General features: G+C 46.0%; 1 protein-coding gene across 15 annotated transcripts in view; it reads left to right on the forward strand.

Moving 5' to 3' along the window:
- Positions 1-23,765, forward strand: part of MEGF11 (multiple EGF like domains 11) — a gene marked incomplete at both ends in the record, with an annotated part of 202,161 nt that overhangs the window by 147,190 nt on the left and 31,206 nt on the right. For all 15 annotated transcript variants that reach the window (XM_080929893.1, XM_080929900.1, XM_080929904.1 and 12 more), the window contains 2 exons: positions 3,437-3,649; positions 9,479-9,653. In XM_080929893.1, the coding sequence (XP_080786019.1) occupies positions 3,437-3,649; positions 9,479-9,653 (388 nt within the window). The remainder of the gene's footprint in view (positions 1-3,436; positions 3,650-9,478; positions 9,654-23,765) is intronic.

Raw genomic sequence — 23,765 nt, forward strand, 5'->3', positions numbered from 1 at the left:
GAGTGTGGCCACGTGTCCTCATTGAGGCCTCTGGCCTTTTACCAAGGCCCATTCTGCCCTGTGTGAGGAAGAATGAGCCTCCAAGAAGTTGGGTATATACGGTCTTGTTAGGGTTGCAATTGCTGTGATGAAACACCATGACCACAAGCAACTTGGAGAGGAGAGGGTTTCTTTTTCCTCATAGTTTTATACAATTCTTCATCATTAAAAGCAGTAAGGGCCATTAAAAGTAGTAAAAGCAGAAAGTCAAGTAGAGCAGGAACCTGGAGGCAGGAGCTGCTGCTAAGATCTTGGAGGGGTGCTGCTCACTGGCTTGCTCTTTGTGGCTTTTTCAGTCTGCTTTCTTATAGAACTGAAGACCACCAGCCCAGGGGTGGCCCTATCCACAATAGGCTGAATCCTTCTACATCAACCACTAATTAAGAAAATGCCCTTCAGGCTTGCCTACAGCCAGACTTTATAGAGGCATTTTATCCATTGAGGTTCCCTCCTCTCAGTTGATTCTAGCTTGTGTCAAGTTGACATAAAACTAGTCAGCACAGCGTACATTTAGAATATAAGCAAATGAGGATGTAGCTCAGTAGAGTGATTGCCTAGCATGCATAAAGACCTGAGACTGCACAGATCCCTTTTTACTTGAAATGCTCGGCATGTTCCTTCTATACTACTAGTACTGAGTAAATAGGCTTTGATGGTTCATGCCTGTAATTCCAACACTCAGGAGGTAGAAGTAAGATGATCAGGAGTTCAAGGTCACACTTGAATACAAAGCAAAAATCTTAGGGGGAGGGACTGGTGAGATGGCTCAGCACTGAAATGTGCCTGCTACTCAAAGTTTGAGTTCCATGAGTTCCCTGGAACACATGTAAAAGGGCAAAACCAACTCTACAGCCACCCTCTGACCTCCACACAAGTGATAATTAAACCGTGTCTAATTCCCCAAGTTCATGCTTCCATTTCATTTCAGAATACTTTCCTTTGAGCCTTTTCATGCCTGAAACTAAGGCAAGAGGGTCATATCTGCTGTGTTTTAAGAACTGAAACAAACTTTTAATAAGAACTGAGAGACAGATCAGCAGTAGAGAAATTTATCTAAGAGTACCAACAAATAATGGTCTCCTGGCTACCTTTCTGGATGATAATACACACCTTTTAGAAATTAATTAGGTACATGGTAATGGGTTGTTGGTGGATTTTTTTTATTCTTGTTGCTTTTTTGGTGGTTTTGTTGTTGTTGTTTGTGTGTGCTACTTTATTGGGTTCTTATATCAACTACCCTTCCAACCCATATTCCATCTTAATCCCTCCCAATTCCCTAACACTAGGTAGAAGAGAAATAAGGTTAGAGTTCACCTCTTTAGACTACTTCCTACAGATTAGGGCCGTTGGGTTCCTTGGGCAAGTCCAATCTTCATCATCAGAATATCTCCATCTTCTCTTTGCTTACAACTACTTAATAAACCACAACAACAGAAACCAGTATCAGGGGGAACAGCAGCCACCCCAGTCCTTCTCCGGGCTCTACCATTTATCCCTCTCCAGAGTCCCCAGAATTTAACTGCATCAGGCAAAGATCACACCTCTGCTAGACAAATCATAATCACCTGCTGGGAAGCAGCCTCTTATTAGCACCTGGGATTAAAACAAAAACATATTCACATAACATAACTGGGTTCTTAAACTAAAACTCTCAGTACACTGGGCCATGCACATGTGAGTGCAGTGCCAGGGGGGACTAGAGACCAGTGGCAGATCTCCTGGACCTGGAGATACAGTGGTTGTGAGCTTCCCAGTGCAGGTGCTGAGAACAGAACTCAGGTTCTGCAAGTCACGTTCACTGCTAAAGCCCCTAGTATTATTTTGTTTAATCTTCAAACAACCTGATGAGGGTTTCTAGCTCATTTTATGATGAGGACATGGTCCCTCAGAAGCTTAAGTCAGCTCTTTGTTATTTGTATCATTAAGGCAGAGTTAAGAACTAGATAATCCCTAACCCCATAGGCTATTTTCCTCCAGTGCACAGGTTACCCCCAGAGTGACCCCTTATTTTCCCAAGGTTCAGTTGCTGTGACAGTGAGCTTGTGCTTCCTGAGGAATTACCCTAGCCTGCAGCAAGGGAGGTTAAAAAAACCAGGAAACCAGCAGCAGCATCCAAGAGATCCTCATCTACTAACCTGTAGGCTAATGAAACAGAGCATTCCCAGAATGCAGGGACCCCCAAGCACCTGCCTGTATGAGTTCACACAGCACAAAGTGTCAGTCCTCCACCTTGAGAGCTCACTGATTGATGAGATAGAGCTCGATCCTACCTTGAGGAGTCCTCAGATCTCAGAACAGCAAGCAGTCAGTCTTTGGGAGTATGCAAACTGATGAAGGAAGGAGACACATCTACTTAAGAGAAATTCCACCCTCAGGGAATGAGTCATATACTGAGGGGAGAGAGGCTTCTGCCCGAGACTCAGGAAAGCACATATGAATAATCCCAGCAGTCAGGAGTTTGGGTAGTAGGATTGCTGTGAATTTGAGGCCAGCCCAGTTTACATAGTGAATTCTAGGACACCAAGCTGAACTACAGAGTAAGGCTCTGTCTCAAACAAAATAAAAAAATGGGAAAAAAAAAAATCCCCAGCACCACTTAAACCAGGCATGGTAGATCTCAGAAGGTGGAAAAGGAAAGATGGGAAGTTCAAGGTCACCTTTGACCATGTAGTTAATTTGAAGTCAGCCTGGCCTATATGAGACTCTTTAAATATAAATAAATTGTTTAATTATACAATTAATTATAACAAAAACTTTCATCATGAATTTTGAAAGAAACAAACATTCAAGCATTTAAACCACGGCACATGAGCTAGAGAAGATGGCTTGGTGGTTAAGAGCACTGACTGCTCTTCCAGAGATCCCAAGTTCAAATCCCAGCAACCACATAGTGGCTCACAAACATCTGTAATGAGATCTGATGCCCTCTTCTGGTGTGTCTGAAGACAGCTTCAGTATACTTATATAAATAAATAAATATTTAAAAGGCACAACACACACATTTTATCGCTTTTTTTTTTTTTAAAGAGGACTTACATGCAGCCCATGATCACACAGAGTAGTCTGGAACCCACCAGGCTGGTCCCAAACCTAAAAGAACCATCTTGCCTCAGCCTCACTAGGAGCTAGGATTATAGACATTTGCCACTACATTCAGCCTTATCACAGCTTTTGACAATGAAAAAGAAACAAAGTTTTATATCATGATAAGGATAATATGAGCTCATCCTGGCTACTGAGGAGACCCATGGGTGAAGTTCCAATGGATATGGGGAAGAAGGCTGGGAGAGAGGTGATAGGCCAGGCATTCCAAGGGAGGAGGGGTCTATGCAGATGCAACAGGAAGCCCAGCTGTAGGGCTCTGCCTACAGCTTCATCCTGCTCTGCTTTCTCACAGGTGCCAAGAGGAATGTCCCTTTGGAACTTTCGGTTTCCGGTGCTCTCAACGCTGTGACTGCCACAATGGAGGTCAATGTTCACCAGCCACAGGTGCCTGTGAGTGTGAGCCTGGCTACAAAGGCCCTAGCTGCCAGGAACGGCTCTGCCCAGAGGGCCTGCATGGCCCAGGCTGTACCTTGCCCTGTCCCTGTGACACTGAGAACACTATCAGGTATGAGCTATGGACAGGTAAGCTTGGGGCAGGGGCTAGGTGGGCCCCTGATAAAGAAAGGCTTCCCGGGCTGTGGCTCCACTTTTAGAGTGGCCAGCTAGCCAACTGGAAGAAGAGGCTGGGCCTTTGAAGCTTTGCTTTCTCTAATAAAAAGTGAAAACCAATGCCACCCAGGTGGAATCAGGACCAGATCTTAAGTCATCTGCTACCTGCTCTTTATGTTCAGCTACCCGGGCTTCACAATAGGTTGTTCTCAAGCCTCACATACAAGTAAGGTACAGTCCAGTGACCCACAGAAACAGGGGACTAGGACTGGATAGTTCTGGGGGTCAAGATGGTTGGGGGTGACAGGGCTCATGGTGTGGAGAGTCCTCTTCACACTGAACATCTGAGCAGAGGCTAGAGCCATAGAAAGCCCATCTGGGACCAAAGAAGTCCTGGCCTGGTGGGCGAGCAGGAAGGATAGAGATCAGCCTAGGACAGCTTGGAAACATGGGGACTGTAGCTAGTGTCACTCCTCCTTCCAGAGAAGACCAGGTCTGAGAAACAGAGGAGCAAATGACTCAGCCTCCTCCTGCACTTCTTATTACTCCAGCTACCCTGCCTTCTGTTAGGAAGGGGGGCTCTCTGTCCTAGAGATGCCTTACTACCCTCTATCTGACTGACTGCTATCTGTTATCAGGGTAGAAGGGGTGGGGTATCCCTTCTCCTTACCTATGAATGGCCCAGGCAGTGGATACCAAGCAGATGGCCAGGTGGAGAATGCTTCTGCTTTGAGACTCCTCTTCACCTCAATGTTTGGTTTCTCACAAGTCACATGGTAGCCTCCTGTCACTTCAAGCAGGGCATCTTGGCATGTATCAGCTTAAATAAATATGGTTTCTTGGTGGCATTTCAGAGGACTATACAGAGAGGGCCAAGGCAGCTGGTCTATGCATGACCTGAGTGTCCCCACAGGGCAGGGCCAGGCTTCATGAAGGGAGCCCAGGTACCCTTAGGACCTCAGATTCTGAGTATTCACTGACACTAGGCACTTGCTGGCATATTTTTCCAATACAAGGCACCTCCAGGAGTGTCTCATAGCCTTACTTGGTGTCCTAATCAAAAAATTCAATAAGCCAAACCATGACACACCATTAAGTGTGTAACATACCCAGCATCCAAGGTTGAGAAATATTAGGGTAGAAATATATGTACCTGGCTCTGCTGGGTTCCAACATGTGTCCCAGTTATTGTGACCCAAGATATGTGCATAAAAGATCACATAAAAACACCATTTTGGGCAGGAAGGGCATCCTGGAAGAGGTATCCTTTTGCCTGAACTGAAGGGCAGGGTGAGAAATCTAAGGGTCCCTAGTATTGTAATAAGAAACCAGTTCACCTATTCCACAGGTAGAAGACAGCAATGGGGACACTCCATCCTTGCTGAAAAGCCAAGGACAGGAAGCAAAGAGGCTCCTGAGGTCCCCATTCAGGAAGAGTCCCCACTACAGAGATTCACTCAAGCTCCAAATTAAAAGGCCATTGTTTCCCTCCCTTCCCCGGGCAACCGTGCGCTGCATAATTTATCTTTCTTCTGACGGAGTTCTCCATGCATTATTAATCTGGAAGGACTCCCTCTTCTCTGTCACTAATCTCAGCCCATCCAATATTAATGATTATTTGCTCTACCATCTTTAACGTGTGTTATGTTTTAAGGAACTGGGAGGCAAGAGCCATCCTTAGGCATCCTTAGGATCCTTGGATGGTTCCTGCCAGCCCAGCTCTGGGCAGGCTGTTTAGACTCCAAAGCACTATCTCCTTGGGGAGAGTCTTGCCCCAAGCCTGGATCCTCAAGGGTGCCAGCAGCCTGCCTATGGCCACTGTCTCAGCCTTCAGTGACAGGCATGGCTCAATTCATCTTAAGCAGTGCATCTTCTAGATAGTTCTGCCCCATTTGCTTGTTAAATATTCCCCTTCTCCTGGCATTCCAGCCTTGTGACTGAGCCTCTGACACATGCGTTGCTGCTCAGTCTATATCAGGCAACCCACCTGGTTGGACACACAGAACAGTCTTATGCTCCATAGAATATTCAGCAGGATCCCTGGCCTCAGACCACTACTCAAACCATCATGGCAAAATTAACTAAAGCAACCTTTTTTTTTTTAAATTCATGTATACAGTCGTCCTCTTCCTAAGGTGGGGTTTGAGAAGTCAGCATTGGAGGTGAGGAAGACAGGTCCTTTATAGCTCAGATGTAGGGGGTTTCCAAGTGGGACATTTGTCAGGTGAAATAGGCATGGTTACCATTTACCAGAGCAGCACATAAGCATGACACTTCAGTCAGAATGACCTCCTGAAACAAAAACACAGTTGCAAGGTGGGCACAACAAGGTACTCAGAGGCAGTCATATCACCTTTTGAAACAAAGCTAGGATTGCAAGATGGTTATAAACATGGTTTTAAAAACAAAGACAGGATGGCCATTCCTAGAGCAGGCAGAACCATTTGTTAAGGTTGCAGTGTGGTATAGCCCAGTCCTTGAGAAACGGGTTTAATCATAAACAGGAATGAGCCTAGCTTGTCTTTACTAGAAGATGGCTCTTAAGTCTAAGATGGAGGTATGCTGGTACTTCACTACCCAGCTAAAAAAATACCCTAATATGTGCCTCTCTCTTCTCTGTGCCAGTCTTCCAAATAGGTGCTCCTAATCACGTTTTTTGGGTTTTTTTTTTTTGTGTGTGTGTGTGTGTGTGTGTGTGTGTGTGTGTGTGTGTGTGTGTGTGATTTTTTTGGAGTGGAGGGGCAGTCATTAGAAGCCTTGCCTCATTTGTCCCTAAACTTGTGCAGCACTTGAGATAAATGGTGGCTTCCTGTCTCCAGCATCCTTCTGAGGAGATAGGACTCTAACGCCAGTCTAAGAGAGCCCTGCTCCCCAGCCTACCCAACAGCCTCTCCCTGCTTCTTCCCTCTGGCTAGCTGCTGCAGAGAAGTTATGGGTTGCCCTGGGAAAGAGCAGGCTGGTGAGCTTTAATTTCTTTCGTGGGCTCTGAAAACACAAAAGAGGTCACTCTCCTTCATAGATCATTCACCTTGAGGACAGTGTCTGGGTGTCAGGCCTCTTAAATGTTCCCTCTGAAATTAGATTGTCATAGATGAATTTCAGGAGCCATGATGGCAGATTACCTTTGAAAGATTTGATTTAGCCAGCAGATGCCACAGAGATAGAAATCTCATCAGGGCAAAAGAAAGGCAGAAAAACCCACCCCTCAAAGCTGCTGCCTGCATTGTGCAGCTTTCGGCTCCTGTTAGCTAGTGATTAATCTGTGTCTGGGGAAAAAGGAAGAAAGGGGGAACCTGATGACAGAGGAGGCAGCCTGTGCATCAGTGATGGGGACTTTAGTCCAAGCTTCCCTCCAGCACTGCTTGAACAGCCAGGTCACCCAGGGGAAGTGAGGCCTTCACAGGCAGAACTGCCACAGGTTCAAAGACAGCTGGTCTCAAAAAAAGCAAAAATAAAAAATTCAAATCATTGTCTGCCATTATTCTCTAGCACCTTTCCAAAGGGAAATTTAAATTAAGATGTTAGATGTCTTGTTTCTAGAAATAGAATTGTAGGGCTGGAATATAGTTCAGACTGTAGAGTTTGCCTAGAGTCTTAGTAACTGTTCTATTACTATAAAGAGACACTGTGACCAAGGCAACTTATAACAGAAAGTTTTTTGATGTTGTTGTTGTTTTTCGAGACACTGTTTCTCTGTGTAGCCCTGGCAGTCCTGTAAGTCACTCTGTAGAACAGGCTAGTGTTGAACTCAGAGATCTGCCTGCCTCTGCTGGGTTTAAGGTGTGCTCACCCACTTATCTGTGTGACCTTGGGCAGGTCTTAAAACCTCTGAATGCCACCTACAAAATGGAGATTCACATTCTTACTTCACAGGTTTGTGGAAGATAAGAAATGTATGTGTGTGAGGTGCTTGGTATTTTCATAGCCTGGCCACATATTATTTATTATTATTTAAATTGCTTCTATCTTCCACTGTTATAAATAATGCTTTAGGGAACATCTCTGTGTATAAATCTTCCTCCATAATCACCGTTATTTCCTTAGGATAGATTCTTAGAAATGGAATTACAAGGCCGAGGCAGTTGAATATTTTTAGGTCTCCTGATATGTAACCTCGGATTGTTTTGAAACTTTTACCAGCATTTAAAAAGCTTGTCTGTATTTTGATAGAGAGAAGGTGATATCCAATTGTTGTTTTGACTAGATGATTAATGAGACTAAACATTTTTGAAGTGATTATTAGCTACTGGTACTTATTATTCCAGAATCATCTGCTCTGGCTCACCCCCTCATTTTCAACAGAACACCATGGCCCCCCAGAAGAGAGGCTAGCTGGGCTGCTCACAATTAGTCTGTTCATTAATTCGTTCATTTTAAGCATGCCATGAGGTCAACATTTCCCCTGTTCCTGGAACCCCACTGGGCCCTGAGAGGTGACAAGACAGACAAGCTTCCCCAGGGAGCTGAAACCTAGTGGGTAGACAGAAAACAAGTCAACAGACACAGAAAATAATTAAACACGGAGGGCTGGGGACACAGCTCAGCCAACAGAGTACTTGCTTAGCATACAGGAAGCCCTGGGTTTGAATTTCAGTAGGGCACAAAACCAGGTGTGGTAATGGTACTCAGCTGTTACCTTAGCACTGTAGAGGTAGAACAGGAGGATCAGAGGTTCAGGATTGGGAGCTGGTGAGATAGTTTAGCAGTTAAAGTTGCTTGCCACCAAGGTCAATGGCCAGAGTCCTATCCCTGAAACCCACATGGTTGGAGAGAAAACTCTCACAAGTTGTTCTCTGACCTTTACACATGTACCATGACATCCATGTTCCCATACACTTACACACAAACCAAAATGCAAAAGCTAAAGTTCAGGATCATCCTCAGCTATACAGCAAGTTTAAAGCCAGCCTGGGCTACATAAAGCCCTGTCTCAAAAAGAAAAATAATTAAATATAGTAAAAACAATTTGCATTCCTGTTTGTATACACTGGGCAGTGAATATGATCTGGGAGGGAGAAAGGTTTGCTCTATTACAGATTGTAAGGAAGCCCAAAATGGCAGGTCCCTGAGGGACAGCCATTGTCAGAAAGGTCATCCTGACCTAGGATCTTGTTTTAACTACCAATGCTCACCAAGAGTCTATCACCTGGAGAGCTACCAGCTTCATAGTTGCCTTTTCACATGTTCCCATCTTACACGAGTGATGAAAGTCGATAAGGCAAGGGAGAAAGACACTGCCCTATGCTTTGGACTCAGTGTAGTTTTATAGAGTGTACACTGGGGATTTACTATGGGGGTGTACTAGTGGAGAGGAGCTATCACTCAGTTGGTAGAGTCCTTGTCTAGCAAGGCTAGGCATTGATCCCTAGCATAAACAGGGCATGGTGACACATGCTTGTTATCTTAGCTTTTAGGAGGTGGAAGGAGGAGTACTAGAAATGTAGTGTTTCCTTTGTCTACACAGGGAGTTCAAACGTAGTCTGGGCACCACAAGTCTATCTCACAGGGGGAAAAATAGTGCCTGTTTGGGAGTCAGAGTCTGGGTATTAACCCTGGTCTTGTACCTCCTTGCTGAATCACTTTAGGCAAATTACTTAACCACAAGTCTTCATTTCTGGGAAATATGAGACTATGTAATGCATCATCTCATAAACAAACAAGGCATGATTAACTTAACCACAGGGGTCCTTTGCTCTTACTACCATGGGCAGACTAGACTTGGGGAGGGCAGAGGAAGGGACACAGTTGCAAGCCTGTCCTCTCCTTCCTTCTGTCCTCTGTTCAGCTGCCATCCAGTTACTGGAGCTTGTACCTGCCAACCAGGTTGGTCTGGCCACTACTGCAATGAGTCCTGCCCTGCTGGTTACTATGGCAATGGTTGCCAGCTACCCTGCACCTGCCAGAATGGCGCTGACTGCCACAGTATCACTGGGAGCTGCACTTGTGCTCCAGGCTTCATGGTAAGTCAGGATGAGACACTCACAGCCTTCCTGCTCCCCAGGGAGCCAGTGGCAATGTAGAGTGTGACCCTCTGCCCAGGAATGAGGGGTAGGATTCTCTGTCACCTTCGGAGCCCTTTGAAGCTGTTTTCTGAGGTTTACAACTGCAAGAATGGCTAAAAAGAGCCTTAGTCTGTCAGTGTCCCTGACTCTGAAACTGTCTTCCTCTCTGTCCAGCTCTGCCCTGCCCTCCAGGGCACACAATGTTTTCACAGCATCGTTACCCCAGCTCACATAAGCAGTTTGTATTCTCCTGTTTGTCTGTCCGTTTAAAAACAAGGCCTATTTACTATATATGTTCTGAACTGTCCTAAAACTCACCATATACACTGGGTTGGCTCAAAACCACAGAGATCCACTTACCTTTGCTTTCTGAGTGCTTCGATGAAAGGTGTGTACTACCAGGCCAGACAGTCATTTTGTGTGTGTGTGTGTGTGTGTGTGTGTGTGTGTGTGTGTGTGTGTGTGTAGTAGATGGGTATTTGTGTTGGGGTGTGTGTCCTGAGAACTGAACCCACAGCCTCCTACACTAAGAAAGTGTTTGCCTCTGAGATCCAGCTCCAAGCTCATTCTTTCTTTTATCCACATTTTTCTGCTACTAGTTAGACCTCTTAATTCTCATTTCAGATGGATGCCTAGCAGAGCAGGAACTGGTAGATGCCCAGTTTCCCCAGCCCTTCCCTTCCTGCAGAATATTAGGATTTTCCCCATGTTTGCAGCCAATGTTGCAGTGAGCATCATCTTACAAGCAGCTCCCCACTCTGCCGTCCCATTGAATTATTTCCCCCAGTGAATTCCCAGGTCAGCGGGCATAATATATTCATGGCTCTTGATGGATGTTGCCAGATCACTTTCCCAAAGGTTTATATAAATCTATGCTGTTGAGGGTTGTACACGCGCATACCTTGTTCGCAACAGTTTTTGCTTGCTTTTTTCCCCCAGTCTTGCTAATTATATAGGTAGAGAATGGCTCCTAAATGTTGCTTTCATTTGCATGTCTGATTACTAGGTAGAGTGAATGTTTCCCTTACGTGTTTGTTCAGTTTGTATTTCCTCATCAATCAGGCTGGTTTTTAGAAGGTTTGATTTGGAGGTGGGTGGGTGTTGATACTGAGATGGAATAGGCTCAGCTGGTCTGAAGACCCTCACACTTGGGCATCCTCAGGGGCAAAGTTCCATTGTGCTTTGAGAAGTGTTTGTGGAGTTGAAACCTGTGGCCAGGTCATACACATCCTGGCTGTCCTACCTACCAGTTGTGTGACCTTGGACCTCCTCTTGGGTTTGGTTTCTTCCTCTATGAAAGGCACAAAGGGATTTCTGGGCCACTGTAGATAGGGGCCTTGGTAAATACAGGTTCAGATCCAGCATGTCTACAGTATGCTGAAGCTTTAGGTATCTGATAAGTTCTCTTACAGGATGTGGGTATTGCTACTCAGTGGTGCTCACTGTGCAGAAACTAGATAGATAACATGGCTATTTTCTATCTTCCTTCCTTCCTTCCTTCCTTCCTTCCTTCCTTCCTTCCTTCCTTGCTTCCTAAAGGTATTTGTTTTTTGACAGTTTTATGTATTATAGGTTTCTTGGCTTGCTATGTAGCAGGTATAACCTTGAACCTTGAACTCCTTGCCTCTACCTTCTCCCCAGTGCTAGGATGACAGGCATGGACCAACAAACTTGGTCTATGCAATGCTCTCAATCAAACTTAGGTCCTAATTCAGTTCATGACAGACAAGTACTCTACTGTTTAAGCTACCTTCTCCAAGAACAAGCTTTTCAGCATTGACTGCAAGCTCAAAGGGACTGTTTGAAAGCAAATGTCCCTGGTCTGCAGAGCATGGCTCAGACAAAATGTCATTAGGCCCCATCATGCTCCTTGCCAGAGCTGAGGCTTGTATAGACAAGGACTATGGTCTTTAAAGGGAAATAAGTCTGTCCCTTCCACAGTTTCTCTCTTATATGCCTGTGTTGCCATGAATTCTGGTCCATAACTATCACAAAAAAAATTGAAGCACTGGAGGCTGTAGAGGAGGCTCAGTGGTTAAGAGCACTAGCTGCTCTTCCAGAGGTCCCGTGTTCAATTCCCAGCAACCACATTGCTACTCACAACCATATAAAGTTCCACTTGCAGAGGATTTGATTCCCTGTTTAGATCTTTGAGGGCACCAGCCACACATGTGGCACATGGATAGACAGGCAAGTATAGCACCCATACATATTAAAAAATTAATAATAATAGTAACACTCTAGGTTTAGACATTTGTCTCAAAAATAGACATTTGGAACTAAAGATATCCCATCACCAAGAGGTCAGGAAGAGGAGTACTTGGTGGTAGGTGAGACATTCTGTCCCTTTCCTAGCCTGGCTACTAAGGAAGGCCTATCATTTTGTAGGCTTCTCCTCTCAAATCTCAGGTCCTTCCTATACAAATGTGAATCAGCAGGTGAGGATGACCCACTAATTTTGTTTCATTAATCTTGTTCTTAGATACCACCTCATGCAGCCGAGGCTGGACTTAAGCTTACTACGTAGCTGAAAATGTCCATGAGCTTCCTATCTTCCTACCCTTCCCTACTTAGCGCTGGGATTACAGACACACACCACCATTTTATGCAGCGCTAGGGGCTAAACTCAGGGTTTCATGCGTGCTAGGCAAAGTACTCTAACAACTGAGCTATGTCCCCAGCCTTGAACCTGCTGATTTCTGAGATGTTTTACTATAACTTTAATTTTTTCAAAATCTATTTTTAATGATGGTTCTTAAATGCTTTAACCACTCTTCAGCCCACTACCCACCAGAGGTAGTTGAAAAAAAAAAAAAAAAGGATACAGGGGCTGAGGGGTAAGTGGACCTGTTTAGAAAGGTTCTTTGAAGCAACTGTGTTGTTTGGAAACCAATGGTTCAGTTCACAGATTAGCAGGCAACAGCAGCTCAATCCACTTGCAAAATCCTCACAGACACACCCGCAATCTAGTTCGGTAGTCAGGTTAGCAACAGCAATACATGACCTAAGAGAGACAGCCAGGCCTCAGCCTAGGCTCAAGTCAGCAGGAGGGATCATTAGGAACCCCAGAAGTTCTCAGCTCTCAGGAAATAGAAGATCAGCAAAGACACACCCACAAGCATTGCGCAGCTAGCTGTACCAGCAAGTCAAGCTTTGTCTCTGTATCTCCATGGAGTCCTATTTATACCCTCCAAACATTAAGTGTCTTCTACATGCCTTGCCTCAGCATGGATCTTGCCTCAGCATGTGCATCCAATCAGCCTGAGTCCACTGAAGGGGCAAGAAACTGGAGCACACCTACCAGACATTTTCTTGGTGCATTTCTCTCTATGGAGTTCCTAGAAATGCAGATCAACTCTACAATGTAAGGTGGACCAATACATGTATGCTGTTAGCAAAGAATCTTTTATCATGTGTCCTCTTACGTGCTTGCTTTAGCACAACATCCTCTCTTCTGCATCTGCTTCAGCAAAACGTTCCTTCACAAGTCTGCCTTAGCTTTCATCTGTGTCCACTTTAACAAAATGTTTCTTCATGTGTTTGCCCCAGCAAAGCACCATCCAACCAACTTTCCAAGAACTCTTAAGTTTTCACTTCAGTTTACTATACAGAGTACATGGACACATTGGTATACCTATGCGGGGGCTTGCTGAGAGTCCTCATGGTTGATGATGTATATTGTCATAAATCTGTTCATAATCCCTTCTCTGTCCCCTTGTTGCCTCCCATTGTCTGACTTATCACTGCTACTCAGAAAAGAAAATTGAGGTTCCAAGAGGGATGGGGAAGGGAGCATTGGTCTGTTCATGTGCTCACTGCTCCCCCACCCCCAACCAGGAATCCACTAATCTGAAAACTAGACTGCTGCTCCCCATCCAGAATGTAAATGACTTCTTGTCTTTGAACTTTGGGTGCGAGGTTTGGTGGTCAGATCATCCACATCTTTTCTCCAGTGAGTCCTGCCTACCTGGCTCTTTAATTGAAAGCAGATTGTGAGCAGGTTGTCCTAGTGAGACCCCACAAATTCCCACTCCTGCTCAGCCTCATTATATACCTGGAGAGGCTTTCCTTGGGGCCTGGTGTTGCTGGACAGGAGCAGTAGGAGGTGATTACAAAGCATTTATTGTTCTCAATGGCTGGACTCATTCCCAGGAACACCAGGCTCCAGCATGGATGCCATTATTCTTGCCTTACCCTAGCTTCTGAATGATGTGACTTCCTGCAATTAGCCAGCTTGGGAATATGGGGGATGGGGCCATCAATCAGCAGAGCAGACCCAGCCCAGGCTCCCCCAAAGCATCCCACAGTCAGTAATAATTAGCAGTGTCTTTATGTGTTTGTTGATTTGTGACTACATACCTGCCTGTTTGCTAAAAGATTTCACAACATGGAGTTAATAATAATAATAATAATAAAAAAAAAAAAAAGCACGAGCACATGCTGGGGAGCAGGGCAAAATGTCTGGATTATATAGGGAGGACTTCTGGGGGAAGGGCAGCTCAGCCCCTGGGCTGGAAAGTTCAAGGTTGGGGGCAAGGACTAGGGATTGAGAGATGCTAAAGAGAATCTGGAGGCCAGGTCTATGTTGACATGTAAAATATGCAGCTTGGTCCCCCAGTTGTCCTGAGGTCTGAAACTAAACATATGTAAGATGGGAGGAGTCTATAAGCCTTGCCTGACCAGTTTGGTAATGGATGCATGCTAGACAAGGACTCCATCAACCGAGCTATACCCCCAAACCCCTTCCAAGGGCCCTTTAGAAGGATGTGATAGCAACTTTATGAAACCTAACCCTATGAGGGCTGGGATGGTGGTAATGAGGGAGTATAGAATTGTTGGGCATTCAGGGACTTGACAGCCAGGTAGTCTCCACCTCATGAGGCCATGGGGATGCAGTGTAGCAATAGACTCTGCTTGGTATGCTGCTGCTGCTGACCCTTCATTCCTAAACTCTGGTGTTTATGATGCCAAGTACTTGGGGTGTGGCAAGGCTCATCAGACACCCAGCCAGCCATCAAAGACCTTGTCCGATCATAATCACATTCAGCCTAGTGGAGAGCACTCATTGTGTTCTTGCTGTATGCATCATTTGGTTTATGTCTCACGAGAACACTATAGATGTATACTTCCACTTTCCTCAGCTTGCAAATAAGCTGAAGTTTAAACAGGGAGAGAAACTTGGCCAGACTTAGAAAGCCATAGTAACAGGAGTCACTGCCTGTACAAATTGTGATGAGCTTTGATAAACAAGACACTCCAGAACAACACAGACTGGAGTTCAAATCCTAGCTCTTCACTGCCTCCATTACCTATAGTGAGCTCTATGCCCTGCTCAAGCCTGAATGTCCTTACCTGTGGCAAGGGGTTTGTGGTGAGAGTAGAAAGCTTCCTATGGAAGTTACAGATCAGTGCCTGAACCACAGTAGGTACCTACTAAGACGCTAAGCTACACAGGTAGAGAGTATGTTTTTCTCAAGTCCATTGTATTAATGTGTGATTTCTCAGAGGGTATCAGAGTGAGCTGTACCCAGGCATCCCAGGTGAGCACACACACACTTACTCCAGCACCCTTGGCCCATTCTGACTGGTCCCTCAGGATGTCGTGTGAGATGCCACTGTCATCATGTGGAGAGACAGAGGTGAGGATGTGGGTAAGAGAAGAGAAGTTTATTTTTTGTGTTAGCTTAGGTTTGGTAAAAGGATCATCCAGGACATTCATTGGTGAAGGGCACAAGGTCTTCCTGATGTGGAAAAAGTGCTGGGCTAGGATGCAAGGAGCAAGTTTATAGTGTTTTTTTCTACTCTTGTTTTAGGTTCCTGATCTCCTTTGTAAAACAAATGAAATTTCCTGCCCAAAGAAAACTGTGGGCACAGTGCCTCTGATTGGGTGGAATAGTGTCCCAGCACCTTGAACAGTACCACACATCTCTGCGGGCTGCTCTTCCAGACAAAGATAGCCTGGAGGAGGGGCAGGAAATGGGGAGAATGTCTTATTAAAGTCCTGGGGTACCTGAAGCCCTGTCATGGCAGTGTCTCTGAGAGGAGGGGAGGACCTGTCTTCCCTAGTACCCTGGGTAAAGAAATAGCTGAACTGTGGTTGGGGGTGGGGGACAGTGTGAAACATGAGGAACCTATTCACCCATCTGCAGGCTGATCCCTGTGACTCCTCAGTGCCACTAGAGGAAATTTACACTTCTACCTTTTGTTACTCTCCAGCCTCATTTCATCTTCTGTGTGACCACGCATAACTCCCTTTGCCCCAAACCTGTCTCTTCCCTCTTTGACACTGCAGCCTCATTCTTGTTGCGTCTATGAACATCCTGTCCTGTCCAGCTTCTCAGATGACCTCACTTCCATAGATACTCCCCTCTGTCAGATTCACACTCACAGGTCTTCTACATACAAAGCCCATGTGTGGCTCCTGCTTGGTCTACCTCCCTGAGAACAAGGACCTGTTGTTCCTAGCCCCATACCTCTTAGCCACCATGCCTGCCACATGAACAGCTTGCTTGGTGTAATCTCTTTGACAAATGAAATTCTTGGAAATAGCAGGATGATTAATGAATGTAAAAGTTTCCAGACTGACATCTATAGGAAGAGGAATTTGGGTTACTTGCCAGTGAGGCTAGGGCTTGAATCTTTCCCCATCCCCACGATCCTCTCTGAGGTTTATTTTTATTACATTTACTTATTTATTTTGTGGGATACATGCAGAAACAACATACAGGAGTCAGTTTTCTCCTTCTCCCATGTGGGTTCCAGATACTGAACTCAGATCATCAGATTTGGTGACAACCACCCATTTACTCTTCCTGCTGAATCATCTGGCTACACTATTCTCTCAGGTATAATGAGGTAAACTGGAGTAGCCGTCCTTCAGTGTCACCTCTGAGTTCCTGGAGCAAAGTATGTATATCTTAGACAGCCTACTTTACACAGTGCAGAGGCCACAGAGAAGTGGAGACAGACATCCACATTCAGATACCAGCCTCACTGCTTTTTATAGCTGTGTGACCTCAAGGTCAATCTCTCTGTGCCTGTTTTATGATATGTGAAAGGGAAATGATCATAAATCCCTAGGATTAGTATGCCGACCAAACTAATTAGCATATGCAGAGTGTATTAGTCATCTTTCAACAAGTGTCAGTCATGACGGCCATGTTTAAAAGGTTGATGCCATACCCATGATGGTTGATCCTGCTAATGCCCACTTGAAGAGCCCTGAGAGCTTGTCTGGGATGCAGTTGCAGATGGGATGAGAGGAAGGAAACCCTTAGTTGCAGCTTTCTCTGGAGGGCAGCTAAGTCCGCAGAAAGGACAGTAGGCTTTCTTAGCACATAGAGAAATAGTCTAATCTCACAGCCCCACCGACAAGCCCATGTGCTGCCCAGCACACCTCTCTTTCTTTAAGACACTGCCTGATGGAGCCTCCTGCGCACTCAGGTCTAGAACTAATGGCTGTCCTTACAGTGCCTGTGGGGAGCAGGCTGCAAGGTCACAGCCAGGCTGAATGACTTGATTTCCCAGTCCCCTCTTGCAGCCTCCTCCCTGCGTGGAGACTTCAGGGGCCAGGAGATAAGTTGGTTTTCTAACCATTCCTCAGCCTGATTTCTTCTTTCAGTCCTGGTTGTAATGGGGACAGAGAGCTCAGCAACCAGGGCAGAAGGGCCCAGTGTCCCCTCCTGCAGAACTTGGGACCCATATTTCTCTCTAGGATGACAGCATTTCTATTACCTTAAAGGGCTCATCTATTCATGCTGCAATTTTTTGAAGCCCTGTCTGCCATTATTGAGCCCTGCATGCTGGCAAAGGGAGCGGGCACTCCATCACCCAAATGAACCAACTCCTTCCCGCATTTTTCTCAGCTTTCTCCACTCTGTCCATAGGTCATATGCAAAGCTCAGCTGCTTTAGCTGGGGAAGACAGGAAGGGGTGAGAGTTATGAATTCCAGATCAGTGGGGCAGCAATTGAATTTTCCCCACACAGGGTTTCTGGCATCCTTTAAAGACATCCCTCTACCAGCTTCCCTCAGGGTGTGTGGTTCCTGAACTGGAACTTTGGAATGAGGGTAGGTGTGGCCAGGAGAGAGTGCAAGGTGGAAATGACACATGCCTGTGCACTTTCTGTTTTGTTTCATTGCTCATCAAACCTGGGACCATCAACTGTAGTTCACTAGCATGGTGGCACATACCTATAATCTCAGCACTTGGGAGGTGAAGACAGAAGGATCAGAAGTTCATAGCCATCCTCAGTTATTTAGAAAGTTTGAAGCTAGGCTGGGATACAAACAATAACAATTCGTCTGTCACACAGGGAACACATGGATATTTTGTTCTAATGTGAATCTTAGGATTGAACATGTATTCAGTGCTTAGAATAAAACCTGACATGTAGTAGATGCTTGATGATGCTTATTATGTCATGGGACAATGTCAGGTTTGAGTTAAAGAGCACAAACACAGGTAAGGTCTCGAGGTCAGATGAGCCTGGGTTGGAAGCTGAATCTATCCCTCAGCATCTGCATGGCCCACAGCCATGTGCTTAGCCTCTTAGAGTCCCAGATTCCTTTCTGTACAATGGGCTAAGAATGACAGCCATATAGGAGCAAGGACAGAGAGTGAGTCGCTCCTGGAGCTTGTCACAGAAAGCTGAGGATTCTCTCTTAAGAGAAGAGCTAGAAGGACATACTGCACTTCAATCCCCCCCCCCATTATGCCAGGGAGGAAACTGAGGTCTGACAGAGAGAGTATGACTTGCCTCTGGTCACATAGCAAAACATGGCAGAGCTGGGGTCACCCAGAGGTGAGAACTTCAGCTAATGCTCTCACTTTCACCTGCCTGTCATGAGCTTGTTTTCCCCTGGGCAGGAAGGATAGTGGTGAGGACACACGGGTGGTGTGTACCAGGAAGTTAAATCATGTTGGCAATTAATCCACAGAGCAAAGTAGAGAAAATTGGCTTTGTGTCACCGAGGCTCCAGATAGCTTCTCCCTCTGGGACTCTGCGGTTTGTGGCTTCATTAGAGAAAACTGCTGAGTCTTCTCTTCCTATCCCATCCTACCCTTTTCCTTTTGAGCTCCCGTTGCCCTTCTCAGTGTCACTTGGGCAGTGGCCTTGCAATCTCTGTGGCAGCTGGAGGAGTCAGGGTAGGTCCCAGGCACATATGCTTCCAATATACCCAGCTTCCTTTTTGTTCAGAGTCACTTGCATAGCTAGGACCCCTGTTGGCCAGGATCCAGGACCTGGGTCTGAGCCTCAGATTCTTGAGGGTGTCCAGAGCCTCTACTGACAGTCTAATGCATGGCTCTAAGGGTGTGCATCGAGAGTGCTGAGCACTGCCAGCCAAGGACTGTGTTCTGCTCACTCCACACATCAAGCTTAGACTGGGGCTGTGAGGACTCCCACCTTGCACAAGAAGAGATTGATGTTCAGGAAGACAAAGTGACCTTCCTCAGTACATGGTAACTGAGATGAACACTGTCTGAACCCAGAACCTGCTTTAGCCTTGACTCCACATTACCTGAAGAGGAGAGAATTATGACAAAGAGTCTAATTGGCTAGAGACCTTCTCAGACAAGTGGCAGCTAGCTTGATGTCTCAGTTGGAGCCAGGTGGCCTCCCACCTCTGTCTTCCTTGGGAGGTAGGTTGGGAGCCACTGAGTCTCCTAGACTTGCAGAATGCATCTGTCCACGACTGAGTATAAGGAGAGTTGGGGGATAGGACCCTGAGCTGAGGGCTCCACAACCAGGCTACCCCTGCCCCGTCACTGCCTAAGACTGGACCAGCCACGAGTCTAATCTAGGCTCCAGCCAGGGTTCTGCCTATTCAGCATTAGAAATCACTTTGCTCTTCTGTATATTACCTTTATCTTCTACAAACCTGACCCTGGTCTCTTGAGGCCAGCATGAAGCTTAGATATGACAGTGATTAAGAAGGATTAAGGAAGCACCAGGAAATGAGCAAGAGGGACACAGGCTATAGACCCTAACCCCACCAAGGCCTATGGTATGTGACACAGAAGAACCAGCTGTGACTGTAAGCCCTATCTACAGCCCTGCGCCCAGCCTTTTCTCCCTAGGTGTGATTACTAGTAATCTCATTTGTAAGAGGAATTACATACTCCAGGAGGGAAAGAGGTTCCTGACAGAGATTTGGTTACACCTAAAAAAATGAGAGACACTGCAGAAAGGGGTGGTGAACAAGCAGGAAAATGGAGATGGAACTACCTGATGTGTGTGGGAGGTATGCTATAATCCCAGCACTCAAGAACTGAGGCAGGAGAATGGCAGGAAAGCTCAAGGCTATCCTGGAATACAATATGAGATTCTATTTTATGAACAAACCAAAATTTTAAGGACAGCAGTTTAGTCCCCTGAACTCAGGCCAGGGAAGGTGTCTGGGGGAACTGAGAGCATCAGGCCCAGATGGCACAGATGAGCTGGGGTGTAGGAAAGCAGTGAGAGACAGTCGGAACACATGTGTCTGGGCCCTGAAGGTCTGGCTGGAGACTTGAGCCTATCGTACCAGAAAAGGAGCCACTGAAGCCTAGAGTAGGGCTATAACAAAAGAGCTGGCCTTGACCTTACTCCTACATCTAAGGGGGTAGTAACAGTGTAGCCCCAGCACACATTGTTGCTAGATAAATGTCACACAAAATAGGCACTGTATCAATATTGGGCCCCTTGCCCTCCACCTGTCTTTAGCTAGACAGAGTAGAGCATTGTGTTTACCTTTCTGCTGGGTGGCTGAGGCTGGGCCCTCTTTGAGCCTCCTTTGCTCATGGCTCTGGAGCAGTAGGTAGGAAAAGAAGTACTCTGCAAACTTGAGGCAGAGTAGGGAAACTATGGCTCTTTCCTTGTACCTATAGGGCCAAGTGGAAGTACTTCTAAGGCCAGGTATCACAGGGATCCAGGGAAGATGAATTGGAAGCAAACACCAGACAATGGGCAAATCAGGCACCACTGGGACTAGGGACTGAGACATGGCTGGGATGCACATCCACCTCAATAGCCTACCACACAGATGTTCCTAGTCCTTGTCCTGTGTTCCCATCACCCTCTGAAGCTACGTGGGAGATGATTCCTGACAACCTCTGTCTTCCACACGAATGTACACATACATGCACGCACCCCCATGCATGTGCACATACATGCACACACACCCACACACATGCATGCAAAAGACATGCATACACATATGCACATTACAAACATACACAGAAAAGTGGAAAAAGAACAAAAGTACATTCGGGCCAGGAGAGTTTATTTAGTTGCTATTCCTTGGAGCCCCTCTGCTAAGCTCTGACAGGCAGGCACATGCACAAGCCCCCTTAGCATGCATGTACGGAACCCAGTTCCACTCCATTTATATTGCCTCCCACCCACTGAGTGTATTTAAGGAGACCCAGAGATGAACTTTCACAATTTTCTCCTTTGTATAAGGGAGGGGCAAACCCCTAACATCCTCTTTCTCCTTCGATGCCCAAAAACATTCATTAACCTCATGACCATTTTGAGGAGAAGGGATAATCGGCATAAGAGGCCCAGCTGTTGATTAATTTTCCCAAACAGAGCCAAACTACAAAGCAGCATATTGCAAAGGAGAAAAAGCCAACAAACAAGGTTTGAAACAAATTTTATGGAACACAGAAGGCACCAGGGCTGGGTCCAGCGAAGCAGGCAGAAGGAGAGGCTTCAGTCTGTCAAGAGCAGCATCGAGAGTTGCATGACATCAGCAATTCTCTCATATTAGGTTCAGGATGTTAGCAGCCTATTCTGCATCCATAATTAACTGGCCTCAGAGAGGAGGAGTCTGCTTCTTCCCAGAGCAGAGTATGCTATTATCCATAGCAACATGAGACGTTGTCTTAGAGACCTCCACTGCAGAGAACAGGATTCTTGACCACAGCAGAGAATTTCAGGGCCTGTCTGTGATAAGCAGAAATGGAGCTTACTTTTGAAAACAGTTCAGAATAGAATTAAGCATAGGCATGAAAGGGAAGCCAGACAAGAGACTATTCCTAGAGTTGTCAGGGTCTAGGTGTGGGTCCTGGTAGTTCTAACAGCTAGTCTCTGCCACCTGTCCTCAGGGTGCCAGTTAGGCAGATAGGTTAATGGAAGTCAGAAGAGGAGATGTATTCAGTACGGCCACAAGAAGCCCAGTGACATTCAACTCCTACCACCTTGCCTATTCTGGGGTCTTGACATGAGGCTTAGGTTAGAAGGGTAGAGGTATACATAACTAAGCAATCATGGTCAAGATGTGGGAGCTTCTCCATCATCAATCATCAGCACCACCACCACCACCATCATCATGTAGGCTGTAGCTTCCTGCAATGCAGTTAAGCTGTCAGAGCTGTGAGGTTTCCTCCTGGGAGACAAACTCCCCATCTGGTCAGCACCAGGTTCTCAGCCTTTTCCTTCTGAGCATGAGATTCCAGGGAAAGTCCAACTTCCCATTAACAAAATCCTATCCACAGTCTGATGGCGAGAGGCAGGACAGTATATACCCATGTCTTGGAAAGTGCATTGTTCTCTTCATCTTTCTTGTTTCATTTTATTCATTATTGGTGTGTGTGTGTGCTGCTCATGTGTGGAAATCAGAGGACCATTCTATGGAGCCATTCTCACCTTCTACCTTCAATTTGGTTCCAGGATCAAACTGAGATGGGCAGACTTGCATAGCAAACATGTCTACCTGCTGAGCTGTCAGGTTTGTGAAATTTTAGAAAGTTGCCATCCTTTTTGAGACAAGGTGCCTGGGGTGTCTCTGAACTCACTCTATAGTACAGGCTGGTCTTATAGTCTTCCTGCCTCAGTCTCCCAAGTATCTGGGGTTACAGGCTGGTGTCACCCCAGAACCAGAGTCTCCTTTTTTTCCTCTTAGGAACAACTGAAATCATTTGAAACATCACTTGGCCTAAGGTGGCCTTGCAGGGAAGGGACCTCCTCGTCCCTAAGGCTAAGCACTCTGCATTTGATAGATTGTGAGAAGTAAATGATAGCAAGCCGAAGGAGCCAATAAGAAAACAGAGGCCTTAGAGTTGGGCTTCTGTCCTCTGAGAACACAGGCCTCCTCCATGGCCAGCCTGGCACCGCCAAGTTGGTGAGAGATGGAACTCTTCTCCCCCACTTCCTGCTGCTTAAAAAGTCCTCAGGGGCTTGTCATTTTCTTTTTTTAATTTTGATTTTACTAATTGTACTGGCTGGTTTTGTGTCAATTTGACTCAAGCTGGAGTCATCACAGAGAAAGGAGCCCCAGTTGAGGAAATGCCTCCATGAGATCCAGCTGTAAGGCATTTTCTCAACCATCAAGTGGGGAGGGCCCAGCTCATTGTGGGTGGAGCCATTCCTGGCCCAGCTCATTGTGGGTGGTGCCATCCTTTGGCTGGGAGACTTGGGTTTTATAAGAAAGCAGGCTGAGCAAGCCAGGAGAAGTGGGCCAGTAAGTAACATCCCTCCATGGCCTCTGCATCAGCTCCTGCTTCCCGAAGAGTTCCAGTCCTGACTTCCTTTGGAGATAAACAGCAATGTGGAAGTGTAAGCCGAATGAACTCTTTGTTCCCCTACTTGCTTCTTGGTTATGATGTTAGTGCAGGAATAGAAACCCTGACTAAGACACTAATTTTCTGTGTATGGGTGTTTTTCCTGAATGTATGTCTGTACTCGTTATGTGTGGCTGGTGCCCGATGCCTGGTGAAGCCGGACAAGGGTGTCAGCTGAAAGTTTGTGAGCTACCCATGTGGGTGCTGAGAACCAAACCTGAGTCCTTGGGAAGAGCAGCCAGTGCTCCTAAGCACTTCAGGCTCTTGCATATTCTTTTTATAAGATATGTTTCCACAAATAATAAGGCTTGCTTATTTTGGAGGACAGGGGGAGGGAACCAAACCCAGGGCCTTTCACATGCTAGACAAATGTTCTACCACTTAAATAGCCATTTATTACTATTATTGTTGTTTTTGAGAAAGGATTTCACTGTGTAGCCTTGGCTGTCCTGAAACTCACACTATATATCATGCTGGCCTTGAACTTAGAGAGCTACCTGCCTCTGCCTCCTGAGTGCTGGGATT

Source organism: Micromys minutus (assembly GCF_963924665.1).
Source record: "Micromys minutus genome assembly, chromosome: 16".
Classification (NCBI taxonomy): Eukaryota; Metazoa; Chordata; class Mammalia; order Rodentia; family Muridae; genus Micromys; species Micromys minutus.